The sequence below is a fragment of the Polyodon spathula genome, chromosome 2 (assembly GCF_017654505.1).
Source record: "Polyodon spathula isolate WHYD16114869_AA chromosome 2, ASM1765450v1, whole genome shotgun sequence".
In the NCBI taxonomy this organism is placed as follows: Eukaryota; Metazoa; Chordata; class Actinopteri; order Acipenseriformes; family Polyodontidae; genus Polyodon; species Polyodon spathula.
In genome coordinates, this window is record NC_054535.1 from 18310169 (window position 1) to 18326237 (window position 16069).

The 16069-nt window shown below is 39.5% G+C and overlaps 1 protein-coding gene across 2 annotated transcripts in view; it reads right to left on the reverse strand.

Moving 5' to 3' along the window:
• Window positions 1–2238: 2238 nt before the first annotated feature.
• LOC121330954 (E3 ubiquitin-protein transferase MAEA-like) overlaps window positions 2239–16069 on the reverse strand; it is a 41884-nt gene continuing 28053 nt past the window's right edge. Inside the window, exons 4-9 of one of the 2 annotated variants that reach the window (XM_041277968.1) lie at window positions 10397–10519; window positions 9155–9243; window positions 6005–6113; window positions 4487–4620; window positions 3781–3976; window positions 2239–3039 (exon numbers count right to left, since the gene is read on the reverse strand). In XM_041277968.1, the coding sequence (XP_041133902.1) occupies window positions 2944–3039; window positions 3781–3976; window positions 4487–4620; window positions 6005–6113; window positions 9155–9243; window positions 10397–10519 (747 nt within the window). In that variant the 3' untranslated portion in view covers window positions 2239–2943. The remainder of the gene's footprint in view (window positions 3040–3780; window positions 3977–4486; window positions 4621–6004; window positions 6114–9154; window positions 9244–10396; window positions 10520–16069) is intronic. The other variant, XM_041277977.1, reaches the window with a different exon arrangement.

Here is a 16069-nt window from a genome sequence, read left to right on the forward strand (position 1 = left end):
GGGTGCATGATGCGGAAAAGCTGGGCCTGGCCAGTTGAGGCTTCCATTGCTGCTTTGGTCCAGGTGCCTAATTTGGTGCTGCTGTCCAAGGACGCTGCCTGCCAGAACAGCCAGGGGCACGTTCACTGCACAGCTAGGGAACTATACCAGCATTCTGCTTCCCAAGCGACCACCTCCAATACGCAAACTGACACCAATATTTTTTTACACCAGGTTCAAGGGAGAAACGTGCTTATACGCACAGACAATACAACAGTAGTGGCCTACATCAACCACTATGCTCAAGAATCTCCTCTCACTGCGGGCAGTTCATCTGCCTGAAGTGAAGAACTGGGTGGCGGACCTCTTAAGGGGAGTCCTCAGCAGCTCGGAGTGGAGGCTTCAGCAGAGATAGACATCTTTACCTTCCAGAAATTAACCCACTGTCCTCTCTGGTTTTCTATAACAGGAGGTGGGGAACTGCTGGGCATAGATGCCTTGGTGCACCAGTGACTGAGACATCTGTTATACGCCTTCCCACAGCCCATCTTACTCCCGCTGAGTCTAGAGAAAATCAGGCAGGACCAGGCCAAGGTGCTCCTAGTAGCCTCACATTGGCCCAGAAGAATCTGGTACGGGGGAACCTTATGGCATCCTGACCCATCAAGCCTGCGGCTCTAGGTATGTTCCCTGAACAGCCGCATTTGAGCCATCTCGGACTTTCAAACATGGTTACTGTTTGTTACAATGCCAGGGTAAAGTCTACGCATTTCCAGATGTGGTAGTCTGCCTTGTGGGTTCGACCCCACTGCTTGTCCCACTGCAGTAATACTGCAATTTTTTTAGGTCCATCCCCCTCCACATTAAAGGTCTATGTGGCAGCTATTTCAGCTTGCCATGCCAAGACTGTCTCCCCCGGAACTCACTTCCTAGCAGGGGAATTCAATAATGCACTCATGAAGCATCCATTGGAACCCCTGCATTGAGCGAAGTTGACTTTTATAAAATTTAAAGCAGCTTTCTTGCTTGCTATCACCTCTGCAAAGCATGCAAGTGAGATGCAGGCATTCTCTATTGCAAAGGGTCAGGACAAAGGTTACTCCGTACCAATCCTGCCTTCTTCCCAAAGACTATCTCAACAGGAAAGACGACTGTGGGCCATGATGCAAGTACTGTATTTACTTACTGTTAAATTTTGTGACTGAAGGTTAATTGCTGTTTTGCAAATACTGTAATGGCTGTTCAATTTTGTGAGTGACCTTTTACGATTATGCAAGAACTGTATGTTATGCATCATTGTTAGGTGCAACTCTTCACTTGTACTGAAACACAGCTTAAAATATTTTATTTCAAATGGTGATAAAGAGGGAGTCTTAAGAACTTAAGTTCTGGTTGTCTATTTGTGTGTGTGTGTGTGTGTGTGTGTGTGTGTGTGTGTGTGTGTATATATATATATATATATATATATATATATATATATATATATTATGTTTTTGACAAAAAACTTTTTTTTTGTAAAACTTTTTGTTGAAAAAAAATATCTAGATAGAGATATCTATACATGTGTGTGGTGTATACGTTTGATATTACTGGTGCTGTTTTGGTGTTGAAATACGTGCCACACGGCGTTGAAGAAATATATAAATTTTTTTTCCTTTTGTGATAAAAGAATATCGGAATAATTATCCATAAAAAGTACTTGAAAGGAAACATTAGGTTATTATCATAACCCTAGTTCCCTGAAATAGAAATGTAACCATTAACCTTCAAGGGTACTGCGTCCATGATTGCAGAAAACTTGAAGGAAAAATGACGCTGAAATCTGTGAGCGCAGTCCTTTTGTTCCCTCGGGGGCAGGGCCACGATTGCATCACAGGCTCAGAGAGCAGCTTTGGTATACAATATTCAGGATTCAGGTCTTTAGGAGGTAAATACTCATTTGGTAAGGGTTACATTTCTATTTCAAGGAATCTACACTGTTAGCTGGAGAAAGCTAAGCAAACCTGTTTGCAAAGCAGTTGTCTATAGGTTCACATAAGTTCCCTCCACCCTTACTCTAACTTAGCTGGAGTCCTGTACTGCAGAAGCTGAAATCTTTAGCCGTTTTAACAAAATAGCTTTTCATTGCATCTGATCACATCTACTAAATGTAGATTCAGCTGTCAAATGTCCCTACTCAAGTTGCTTTCAACATGTTTAACTATGTTAAAAAAGTGAAACATTGAGGGGGATAATGCAAAAAATAAAAAACAAAAAAAATGCAGCAACTTGTTTTTATTAACCTGTTTTAGCAAGTTTACAACTTTTTCTATATTCTAACAATATAAACATGCATAAATAAGTACTAAAACAATCTTCTACATTTCCAGGAAGCAGCTGGTCTCATGAAATCATGTAGGGTGTTGGATAATAAAACAGGATTTATTAGTCCCAGTTAATGCAACATCCAAAATGCAATTAACCTTTTTGGCTTCTTGGTCTTCTGATTTCACCTCCGACTGTCTAACTCCAATACAGTAAAACTGCTATTGCATTTACATTTTGAATAGCACAAAAAAAAAAGTAAAAAGGCAGCAGCACTAATGATTTTGATAGTGAGCCCTACATACAACACTAAATGCAATTAATATAATTTTTTTTTTTATTATTATTTTTTTTTTTTTAAAACATCAATTTTCCAAAATCAATTCTATAATGTTATAAACCCCACAATCAAAATATGAACGTTACTTTCCCCAAGTACAATCACATTATTTCTCATTCATTTTTCTTCCTTGCTCCTGGTCTTATTCATGAAATGCTCCAGATATTTGTGCAGTTTGCTCTTTGGTCGCAACAAACAATGCCACCGTTACACAGGTCCGACTCTCCAGACAGACTCTGGTTCCTTTTTCTTTGCGTTTCAGACCTGACCGGGAATGCCATAATTTCTTGAAGCTCCAGCATTGCCCCTGGCCTGTGCATTTACATGATGTAGACTTTCTCAGCCTGCGAAAAGTTGAAAACCTCTTTGGTTCTTGGGCAGATCACCTTATCATCTTGACGAATGGAAAGCAGAGACTAAAAGACAAACAATAAAAACAGATTAGATATAAACCAATAATTAAATATACACAGTGGATCAGAAAGCACCACATAACCATGAATGGAAACAAGATTCCCCCCTGCATAGTACTTTGAGTCATTCCTGGTTTCACTTTGAAGTTACTAAGACACAACTGAACGTGTTGCCTATGCATTAGCTAATCAAGCTAATAGTAAAACCTGGAATGGGTGAAACTTAAGCAATACGTGTCTTATTTCCATCCCTGTAAAATAACTTTTCCTGATCAAAGTTTAACGTTGTCATCACAACTCCAGGAAAATGATTTCCCACTGTGCTGATGTAGCCCTATATAAAAGTAACCCTAATTTCATTGTTACTTTATAAACAAAAGGTTTAAATTGATTAAGATTTAACTGTTACAAGTCTATTCAATCAAAATAATAACTTATCGATTTTGGCAGTCTTAGAAACCAGTGGCATGCTGGATTTTTGGTTTTACTGGTACATGTGTGTAGAGGGGAGGGGAGGTAAGGAGTGCTGTCAAGTACCACAGACAAGAGGAAAAAGGTGGCATGTTCCAAAAAAGTGTGAGAATCTATAGAACAGTGCTTTGCAAGCTCTACTTCATCAGAAAGCAGATCTCTACATTTTGGTCACAATGCTATCTAAAACAGACATTTAACAAAAGGGATTGTCTATTTATTTATTCTGCTTTATTTAAATGCAATGCTGAACTAATAAGTATTGATACTTACATTGCATCCATATACATATCCATTTGGAAGCATCATGGGAGGGTTATTTTCATTCATAACCTCTCCAGAGATTTTACACACTAGCCGGGAGTTGGCACAATGTGCCATAGGCAGTGGCTGTGCTAGCTTGTTGAGAGACTTGCTGCAGACTGGGCAGTCCGGATTTTTTGAAGTCCCATCTTCCTTGTAACATTGTCTGTGGGCAGGTATGTTAAGGCAATTCTCAAATTAGCATTTAGACAGACAGTTAGACACCAGACTGGGGTATTGTCAAGTTATTAAATCAGTAAAGGTGATTTTGAAAGCCAAAATTAAGAAAGTTAAACTTTGTATTATTATGGTCATGGGTAAGACAAAGCATTTAGGGCTTTCTCATAGGGATATACTTAATTTACCCACAAAATGTTTTTTCTACAATGGTAACTGCTAAGACAGTGGCACAACATTCAATGTAAAAACTAGTCTTGACAATAAAAAAGTTTTTCCTTCCGTTCTAGGACTCGGATGCTGCTGCAAACAAAGTCATATCTGACAACTCTGCTGGCGTTTCCCTGTGTAAATAGAATACAACAGCAATCAACATCTTTCTACAGCAAGACTCTAGGTAGCTCAGATTAAAGCAATATGTACAGATGTCCATTAACACACCGTGCACAATCAACCCCACCCCCTGGAATGAGAACACCTACACCATGGAAAAGGATACGGTGTTTTTATAGCCGAGAGTCCAGCTTGAAGAGTTATGGTAAAGACAGAGTTGTTGCCAAGCTGATGTAATCTATAATTGTCGTATCTGAACTGTTGTATCAGCATCTTCCAGCGAGCTGGGTCCAAGAGATCCTGCAAAAACAAGAAAATCAATACAAAATAGTTTGGCTGGGGACCCTGCATGTGAAAATGTATCTGTGTGCTTTTTGTAACTGTATTTAATTTAATTGTTTGTCTGCTGTGTTTGGTTGAGAGGAAAGGCAGCAAGCGATTGGCTCTGCTAATCCCCGGCCAGTCGATAGGCGTGTCCCAATTGAGTGTCCGCTTCTTTAAAAACCTCCGGCCGAGATTGGTCAAGGCTGCTGCAAGGCCATGAACCTCTACGGAGGTCTGGAATCCCCCTGGAGACTGCTGATGACTGCATGATAACCAGGGTCAGGGTTCCAGCATTCACGCAAGAAGAAACTGCAGCCACCGGCGGTCATGTGTATACCGGGGCCGGGTAGGAACGAAGCTTAGTTTCAGGCAACAAAAGCCTGCAGTATAGAGAGAAGTGTATTCCAGCGGGACCTTCTGTTTAGCCATTTCTGTGGCACCTTTTGTTTGTAGTGTTTTTGTACCGTGCTTATTTTTGTATTTTTATTTCTGCACCCATGCTTTACCAAATCGCTGGTATTGTACGTGGCTCTGTATTTACTTTCAGTTCTATTTGGTGTTAATAAAACCTGCGCGTCTGTAGGGCGTGACAAACACCCCGTCACAAATAGCAAGAAATGTTACCGTTCTATTACATCTGTTTCTTCATTTACATGTTCACCTGAAAGACACGGAGGCGTTGCAAACTTATCTATGTGTATGCTAAGCAGTATCAAGACATATGTGTTTAACATATAAAGTATATGTTTTTATCTCGGTTTTCTTACTTACAAATATTTTAAAAACAACAAACGTGAGTGAGTATTCTGCAGGGTTTATTGGATTTCTCTAAATAGATGGAAGGTATAAATAGCCGTCCTCTACATCATTAAAAATAGGTCATGAGAATTTCTCTAGCGCACGACTACTAGTTTAATTTGTATACAAATGATTCAGGTTGCAATACTCAGATCCACCAATGTTTAGATTAACTGAACCTTAAACCTACTAGAACAATAAAAAAGGGAGTCTAAAACAGCTGTTATATTTTTGATTTGTAGTACATGTAAATTAAACCTGGCAAGCCAATTTACAATGAAGACCACCCAATGCGTTTGTTTTTTTGTTTGTTTGTTTTTTTAATTCGTATGAATTGGGCTTCCTAGCCCTTAGTGATAGATGCTAATTCATTTGAATCTCTGATGGCCCGAATAGTTTACTGTCTTTTGTAAATTGTGTTATGGTTCTATATCACTTTATACAGAATTAATACTCCATTTATGCAAAAAATTAGAACAACATTTAAAACCAAATGTCAATTTCCTTATTGTATGATTTATTTGAAGAATGGGGATACAGTATTTATAAGTTTCATTGTTACCTTGTATGGAGAAATATGAGTATCAGAGGGAAAGGCCAGCATTCCCATCACCTGCCTGACCTCGTCCAGCTGACCTCCCTCAGCCTGGCTGAAGTGCTTCCTGGCATGCCTGGGGAATACAAGAAGACTTCTAATATCCAACCTCTTTTCTTAACACTGCAGAAATGTTTTAAAAATGAAAATACTTTTTTTTTTTTTTTTAAATAGCTTAAAGAAAGCTTTATTTATTGGTTTACACTTCCATGAAAAGTATCCAGACACACCAAAGCCAAGTCACATGACCGTGCCCCATGTAGTTGCTGTTTTGTGTCTATTACGTGTTAGACCAATGCTTTATTCTAACATGTTCTATCATATATTGTTTTCTTCATCTGCTGCATTTCATTATGAACAGGCTTCCTACTTTGACATTAAAAAATTGATAAAGCTTGTTAAACGTTGAATTCCCAAAAAACGTGAATTCGACAAATATATTTCTATGCGATAAACGCTGGTAAAACGACTCGTCATTTTTTATTTTCTTACGAAAAATAATTATAGAAATCCTCTTTAATTTGTGCAGTTTTTACACTTGCTGCCTGGAGGGGAGGGTTTAGGTCGGCTAGGGAATTCTTGGCTCACTGCATACCAGCGACCCTGGTGGCTTGCTGGGCGCCTGCAGGCCTGCCTGTGTTTAATTCAGAACTGCCTGATCCTCCAACACCGTAGTTCTGCAATGGCTTCACAGTGGGTTTGTAGTGCAAACAAATAGAGGATGTCTTACGGCACACGTTTCGGAGGACATGAGTGCTCGTCCTCGTCTCCCCCGCGTTAGTGTGGGGGTTGTAGCAGTTAGCTGGGTTGAATAATTAGCCGATTCCAAAAAAAAATAAATAAATAAATGGTATAAAAAGGTCCCCAGGCATGTCACTCGCACGCTACATTTTAAATTAGCATATATAAAAAAAAAACAGTACATACAAAAAATGTTAAAAAGACAAAATATAAAAGTTACATTAAAACCCACTAAAATAAGAAAGCCATTTTATAAAAATATGTTTTCAGTCTTGACAAGTGTAGCAGTCTCAGATTCCCTGACGATACAAGGGAGGGCATTCTATAATTTAGGGGCTCTGAATGAAAAAGCCCTTCCTCCCATGTTCATTTTGTTGACTCTAGGAATAACCAGTAGCACCACATCCTGTGTTATAATCTAATGAGTGCTATGATCTAAGAGGTTAACAGCAAAATCTTAAATCTATTTTATACTGCACAGGGAGCCAGTGTAAGGCTAAGACAGGGTAAACATGTTCACTTCTCCTGGTTTTAGTCAGAATTCTACCTGCGGTATTCTGAACGAGTTGTAAGTGACACACACCACCTTTTGGGATACCAGAGAGAGGGGCATTTCAGTAATTAATTCTAGATTAAAATAACAGGCATGCATTAGACTCTCGGCATCAGATACAGAAATAATTGGTCCAAGTTTGGCTATAATTCTCAAATGGTAAAAAGATACTTTTGTAACTTCCTGAATCAAACAATAGATCAGAATCAGAGATGACCCCTAAGAGAATTTTTATATTTGCAACAACTCTTTCTAGAACCGTATCTAAGAATAGTCAATTGGAGACTGGCCTACAGTTATTTTGGACTTTAGGGTCCAAATTGTGTTTAAGCACAGGCTATCTTAAGTGCCAAGGGCACTATACCAGCAGAAAGTGAACCATTTATCATTTTTTTCAAACGTCGCTATTAAAAACCAGAAACATTTTTTAAAAGTTTTGTAGGAATAGGATCAAGACAGTATGTGGTTGCTCTCATATGCTGAACTAGCGCTGTCAGTCTTATAAAAATGAATCAAACAAAAAGCCTCCATAGTAGCCTTAACAGTTCGAATTGGTAATATTGCGCTAGAAATCTACTTAATGGAAGGTGTCTGTGTAATCTGATTTCTGATGTCCCGTATTTTATTTTTTAAAAGTTTTTAATAAGTAGTTGCAGCTAAGAGAGGAGCCAATATCAATTTCAAGGGCAAGACTATTAAGGGGGGGAGTAATTAATTTGTCTAGGGTTGCAAAAATAAACCTACGATTATTTTTATTTGTTTCAATTAAAATTAGAACATAATGATCTAGCCAACGCAAGAGCCATCCTATAACTAACCAGATGGCCCTTGCAATGTAATGAACATGCAGTTGAGATTCCCTCCATCTTCATTCTAATTTACAACTCTCACATTTCAGTTTACGAGTTATATCATTAAACCACGGTGAGCTCTTTTTTTTTTTTTTTTTTTTTTTTTTTTTTTTTTACAAAAGACACTCCGAGGCACTATAGAATCTAAGATACCAGTCAAACAGGTGTTGTAGGTATTAACCAACTCATCTACTGATAAGTCAGGGAGAGGCAATGAGCTCAATATATCAGAAAACTTTACAGCAGTGGAATTAATTGTCGAGTTTTAATTGTACAGTTCACTGTCTTTGTAGGTACAGGCAGATTAACCTCAAACAATGGCAAAATGATCACAAAACAGTGGGATCTATCGTTATGACATTTCTAACATGGCACCCAGCAAAGGAGCCTTGTGTGGAATTGATACCCTGTCAGTTAAGAAAAGGCTTAATACAAAACTGGTTTAACTAACGTTGTCTTTTATTAATGCCGGCCAGAGACCTGTGCTTACAACTGCATTGTCATTTTCTACTTTTTTTTTTTTTTTTTTTTTAATTATCAAATTAATAAATCGATACCCGGGTAGTAAAGACAGACCCTGTTCGGGTAACTTAAAACACGACAGGTACCCGTGCCGACCTCTAAATTATATATAATTTATATATATATTTTCGTCTTAACACATTTGCATCCCCCTTCCACCATGTGTCTGTCTGACTACTAGAAGTGCGTGAAAAAGTTAAAGTTGCATTTTCCGCACACCCCTTATAAAACTAAAATAAACTGTAAAATGCGATGCATATTCATTCTGCACCTTAAAATGCAAAAAACACAAACTGTGATGACGTCTGTGATTAATGTTTTAATGAACTAGCCACTGCATATAATGCAGATTTCTGCTAATAAGTTAGTTTTAAAAAAATGAATACAAAAAGTATTATATAAAATTGTGTTACTGTTCAATCGGTTTCATTAAGAAGTCATGTCACATACCTGACTGCATCCATCCTTTTGTTTTGTCGGATAAGCTCAATGAACTCTTGAATTCGAAGGCTGAACTCCAGACAGCTCTGGAAGGAAAACTACATATGCAACCAAATACATACATATATTAAGTGCATTCAGAGAATACCTTGTGTTTTTATGGGCTACAAGCCTCCTTCCCACTTAGGGGTGGATTCAATTAAATTATACTCTGTTTTATGGTGATAGTCAATCACAATTTTAACACAATCATTGGGATCTTTCAAGACCAGACTTGAACAAGTTGAGATTAATCAGCTACTAGACACTCTACTACGTTAATTTTTTTAATTGTATTTTGTTACAGGAATAGGTCTTCCAATGTCTGGAAAAGCACCATACACCAGAGAAATAGTTTATAAAACAGAGCTGAATCTATTTACTTGATCCAGCAATTAGCGAGGCAAAGGCATATGAAATTAAAAGCATCTTGGCTCAATTATATTATACTATTTAAAAAAAAAAAAAACACATTTAAAATCCCAAGTATACCATAAATGTTTACAGTATAATAGTGAAATGCACAATTGTCCAAAATCATCAACAATAAGTAATCTCAATAAACAGTCTTGCAATTCTTTTAAACTACAATAAGTTTCATTACTAGTTGTGAGGGAACAGGCGATCTAGTGCTAAAGCTTTATGTCCCGCCCTCCAAAAAGAATCTGCCATATTGATTATGCCGATATAATGGTTACCCCTTAATGAACACAAGGAATTGAGCCGTTGTTCAAATGGTTTCTTTTAAATGTACGAGTGAAAAGAGGAAATTTGGATGATCGGATCCAACCTGTCAGTACATTTTAAACCCTGTTTTGTGCACATCATTTCAAAAATAAGAAAGTTAGCATAATTTTTAGTTGTGGGACACACACATCCCTTGTACCTTACAAGTTACAAGTATTTGCTATTTGATGCTTGCTTAAAGAAAATGACAAAAGTGCAAGCACATAAGTAGCGACTGAATAGTAAATCTAAAGAGTGGCATCACCGAAAAACAAAATTAGGACCAAAGCAGCTTCTTTCTTCAAAATCACCTTTAACAATTTCAGTGACAGCTGTATTTAGATCCACCACCTCTTAGGGTCAGTTGAACAGACCCTGTACTCTTTTCTTTCGGGAAACACGGGAGTCAACATTATGAAATCAAATCCATTTTTTTTCTTGCTGGAATTTAGTTGTTTTTATGCAGAAAAACAAACAAACATTCACCTTCATCTTCCGAAGTCTTGATTTGTTGTCATGGCACCACGCCAAGCAGGTGGCGGTTTCCTGTCTCTCCAAGGACTCTTCAACCTCTTTAGCCGTGAGGAACATCTCAATATTTACAAGGTCCTGAGAAATCAAGAGAGGAATACAAGCTCAGTGTGGTCACAAGAGGTCAGCAGAACACAGGAGAGAGACATTGTGTGCACATGCTGCTTCCTAATGGGTTATCTTCTTAACTACCTGCCAACTGTTCTGTAAAGGATGCAAGATTCAACACAGCTTTTGTCTATCCACCTTGGCAGGGGTGAAATCTGTTTTATTAGCAGCTACAGGGTGGAGATTCACTTTCGACAATCTGGATGCATATGTATTAACTATTCTTTTTATCACGAAATGTGGAAGGTGCTAGCTAGGGAGCAATAAAAGGAAAACAATAATAAAAAATAAACTCAGTCCAAAAGAAAACAGAGACCCTATACTATAATTAAGCAAGCTAATGTTAAGGTCTGTACCCAAGCCATTTTTATACAAGACATCAATATCACATTTATCCTAAATTCTGGCATCCAATCCATTGGTTGAATTGTACCATTAAGCCTCTGCCATTACTGATGCCTTTGAATTCCTCAACAAGCTTTCAGGAAAGATGACACGTTGGGGGTCAAATACCACCAGTTGTCACGTAGCAGTTCATAATGACTCCTGACAACCTGAAGGCTCTACTGAACACAGTGCAATGGCAGCCTCTGAAGTCATTCCTTTCGCCTCTGGAGCTCAGTGTTCAAATCCAGCTTGGATCGTCCTTAGCTCTGTCCGTTCATGTCACAAAAGCAGCAGCAGCATGACAAAAGCATGCTGCACCAAGCAAAACCCTACCGGATCTCATTTTACAAACCGTTTATCATCTTCAATTTTAACTTTCTGCTGCAGCACTAGTGGAAATAATATTTGTTTTTATTTAGCAGATGCCTTTACCCAAGATGACTTACAGAGACAAGTTCCCAATACTAAAAAGGCATGAACACTACCAAAACCTTTGACAGTATTTTTTAAACCGGCCACTCTGTACCAGGTTTTCTAAATGTGCCTCCCTCTAATATGGCCAGAGTTTAGGTATGACAAAAGGGAACAAAAGGACTGTCCTCACAGATCTCGGCGTAATTTTTCCTTCAAACCTGTTGCAATCATGGACGCAACGACCTTAAAGGTTAATGGTTACATTTATTTCAGGGAACCAGGTTTAAAACAACAAAACTAATGTCCCCTTAAGTCCAAAATTTAAATATTGCCATATGGGTGAGTGTACCAAAAGCACGTTGCAAGGGCAAGATAGCGGAACGACTGGAACGCTACCATTCGGAACCCCAGTAACAAGTAGCAAGGGCGAAAAAATCAAGGGAGAATTTCACCTCTAAGTCTGTGTTGTAAGGGTTGACTGGGAAGATGCCCCTAACACTTTAGGTCCAAAACCGGGGTTTTGAAGATCCATGACATTCAGCCTGTAGTAGACCTTGTGAAGGTATGGGGAGTAGCGCACACCACTGCACTGCATGTGTCTTTGACAGATGCACCCTGGAATAAAGCCAACAGAGTTGCAAGGCCCCTGGTGGAATAGGCAGTGGGCTTTTCTGGAGGGCGCAAGTTGGCCGGTTCATAGGAAGTCCTGACCGTGTCTGTTATCCACTTTGACAACTGCTGCTTACACAGGGCCTAACCATGGGACTTCGCCCCATAGCAAACAAACCATAGTTCGGACTGCCTCCAATTTTCGTCCTGTCAAGGAGGTGGATGGAAAGCCTCCCAATTCCACAGACTGGTTGATATGGAACACCAAGATAGCAAGAAAGCAGGATTGGTGCGGAGCATGACCTTTGTCCTGGCCTCCAAAATTAAGCCAGCTTTTGTAATAGAGAATGCCTGAATCTCACTCATGCACTTCAGCAGGAGCTGTTGCCAGATGGTCCCAGGAAGACTGGATTTCATATAGAAATATATATAAAATATATAAAAATGGACTGCCTTGTCCCCCCTGCTGTAGGCCAGGGCACTTACAAGGTTAAAGTAGTGGAATGAGCTCTGCTGACAGGGTGTTCTTTACTGTTGGGGATGGGCCGTCCGACTCCACGTCGTCAGGATAGGAAGGCCAGCTTCTGATCGTCTAGCTCCTCAGGAGGTGCGGAAGGACAACATGTCCTCCTGAGGCCAATCTGCTCGCAACCCCATGGGGCAGGCGAGATAGGTGGCACAGAGCATTCCCGCAGCAATTCAGCAAGAACAGTTCCCTGGTGGGAAACAGCTACTCAGTCCCCCACCCCACAATATTTGCTCTGATCGCCTGGAATGGAGACTCATCTTCCTCTTCTGTGGGGAAGGAGAGGCAGAGTTCAAGGAGTATGAGCAAGACTGTGAAGACCGTTTCCTGCCTGGGCTACTTTCCTGGGTGCATTGTCTGCTCTCCCTAGGTGCAAATCCATGGGGTGAGTACGCAGCAACCTCTCAGAGAGGGTGATGGTTAAGAGTGCTGAACAGGAGTAAGGGACACAGAATGTTCCTTAGAGCTGTGGGATAACCTCTTCTCAAGCATGCACTTGGAGAAAGGGAACAGAATTAGAGAACCTGTGATTAACCAGTGCCTCCTTGGCATGCTCTGGGCCCCAGTCAGGAAGAACATGTGTTGTGCTTGTCATCCTTAGGCAGATTTGCCTTCTACGTCTCACAGGGATGGCACACAGGATGATACAAGGGGCTTATATATGGACCAGGCAGATCTAGACCCGAGTGGGACCGGTTCGGTACCTGTTCTGTGACCTCGGCACCAGGTTGGAACCATGTCGGTCCCGAGTTGGTTCAGCACAGGTTTGGTGACTTCAGCACCGGATTGGAATTGGGACAGGTCGATGTATTTAACACTGGGTCAGTCCTGGTTCAGAATCAGTTTAATACAAGTTTGGAATCAGGTCAATACTGGTTCAGTGACTTTAGCACCGGGTCTGTAGCAGGACCGAGTTTACCGCATCGACTCCTGTTCGGCATTGACTATGGTACTGGGTCGGGATTGGAAGCTGCCACCTGCAGTAACTGCAACCAGGTGGCCATGTACAGTAAAAGCCACTAGCAAAACTACTCAGTCAGTACCAACAACAGACTGTCAGAAGCCTGCTTGTTAGAATGAACTAACAGCCTTTGTAATGGTGATGCTAAAATACCCATCACCAAATACTGATATTGTGATTGTAATTGCAAGCAACAACAAGCCAAGCGAGTATCTCGGTCCTGCGCAGTGCTGCTGAGCCCAGCAGCTACTCTTACTGCCTGTGTGCTGAGCACCACGGAAGTCAGGTCAGTCTTGAAATTAAAAATGACGCCAAGATCTGTGACTGCAGTACTTTTGATCCCACGGTGCTGGGTAACGACTGCGTCACAGGCTCAAAGAGAAGCTTTGGTATAAAGTATTCAGGTCTTAAGGAGGTAAATACCTATTCGGTAATGGTTACATTTCATACTTGAAAGGGAATTTTACCTTGGACGTGAGATTAAATAAGGGCTTCCCGAGTATTTCAGAGCCCCCCCTTCTATCAGTGTGCAGTGAACAACAAGAGCAATTCATTTATTGAGGTTTAAAAGAGAAAAAAAAAAACTGATAGCTAAAAGCTCTGTAGAAGGAAAGAAGCAGTTCCCCTGCCCCCAGCACTGGTCTTGGAGTTGGCAGCCATGCTTTAGTCACCCCCCCCCCCCCCCCCCCCCCCTCCAAAATAAAAAAAGAATAGCTGTAACGAAGCAAATATTAAAAATGTTACCTCCTACAGGCATGTCACTACAGGTTTAGCACTTGTCATGTGTAAAACTCTTGGTCCCCTGCAGTAACATTTTACCCTCCTTCACCTACAAGGCCGTTAGACTTGCTTTGAATCGATTTGGAAACCAGTGACACTTCCTTTTTTGTAAAGGGCGAGACATGTTTGAAGTGAGACAGCCTTCTTGAAATGACAAATACAAGAGAGACCAACATGGGGGGCGGGAAGAAATTTTAAACCTGCAGGAGATGCAGTAGATCACAACAAAATAACACCACTAGTGATCAAAAATAAAATCAGAAGCCGTGACTCCCCTGCAAGAATCGCAGTAATGCTCACACCCAGTTACAGGACACATATTTGGCATTTCAATTAAGTCACCTAATTAAAAAAGAAAATTATATTTTGCATAACCTTGCTCAAACTACTGTGCTGTAATTGTTTATTGCCAGTTAACATACACTCACCTCACCTAACAGGGCAATTATCTGTAGAGTGGAGGCGCTAATGGCATATTCAGCAAGAAAACTGAATAAAATAATCCTCAAATTAGAAAAACAAAGGCCCTCAAAAAATTAAGTAAATAAATTAATCAACAGCACATACAACCACATGAAAATATGCAGATTGATTACATTTACATGATGCCACTACTATATCACTACTTTGATCCAGTAGATGTTGTTATTCAGCCCTATTTGCTACAACACTTGCAAGTTCACAAAAGACTATACGAAAGAACACAGTAAACACACATGGCAACGTTTTCTTTGAAATGTTACAATAAATTGAGTGGAGCCAAGCAGAGACCACACATTATTAAAAAAAATATGCATTTTATATATATATATATATATATATATATATATATATATATATATATATATATGTGTGTGTGTGTGTGTAAAATGCATGATTAAGGATACCATGCAATAAGAATCATGTTAAAAAAGTGAAAATAAATGAAAATCATAAAATCGCTTGCCAAATGGCCCAAACTGAAGTAGATGTCAGGTTATGCTAAAAGCCAGCTTGCTTGGAGGTACCACAGATTACATTTGTGAAATCCGGCAACCTACAGAATAACTCTGAAAGCACTGTATCGCACTATGGAAATACCCTTGACTGCATTAAAGCAATTCATTCCAGTAGGGTTTATGGTGAGAACCCTTTAGTGTTAAATATTTAACCAGGGTTTTATTAATGAAATAAAAATAAATAAAATGCATGATGTGGTACTTTTTAAAGTTGTTTTTATTTCATTCTTAACAATTCACAAATATTCATAACCACCTAAAACCATAAAAGTATAAATGTGACAATAACTTAATCGTAAGTATAAGAGAGTGACTACGGTGATTTCAGTTTAACCTGGGAAATCAAAATCACTAACCAAATAGAAAAAAAACCCAGCAAGTTTGCACAAAAAAGAAATAGCTGAAATGCACTTAGATTTTGCAAAGAGATGATATTATACTAGATTAAATTCACATTCAAAAATCACAAGGCATGTAATCTTTCTAATTAGCATGCTTGGTATTATGGCAGGAGTTACATAGCTGATCTCCAGCTTTTTAAAAACACAAGGAGGTTTGTGTATCTAAATGAAGAGCGACAGGCAAATACTCAACGTTCACAATGCTTCAGAGCAACATGAGGGACTTTCCTTTTTACTTTGCAGCAATAATTTGCATTGAGACAGAAGTTCCATTTTCACTCTCTATATAACGTGTGTTGATTTAACATCCCTCAAAAACCTTCCCAACTGTGTAACGCAGAGACGGGAAGATTGTACAATTTACTTCAACGGATCCAACAATGATACAGGCAGAAGTCTGATTGCATCAGTATTCAAATAAACCCACTGTTATACTAAGGAGGA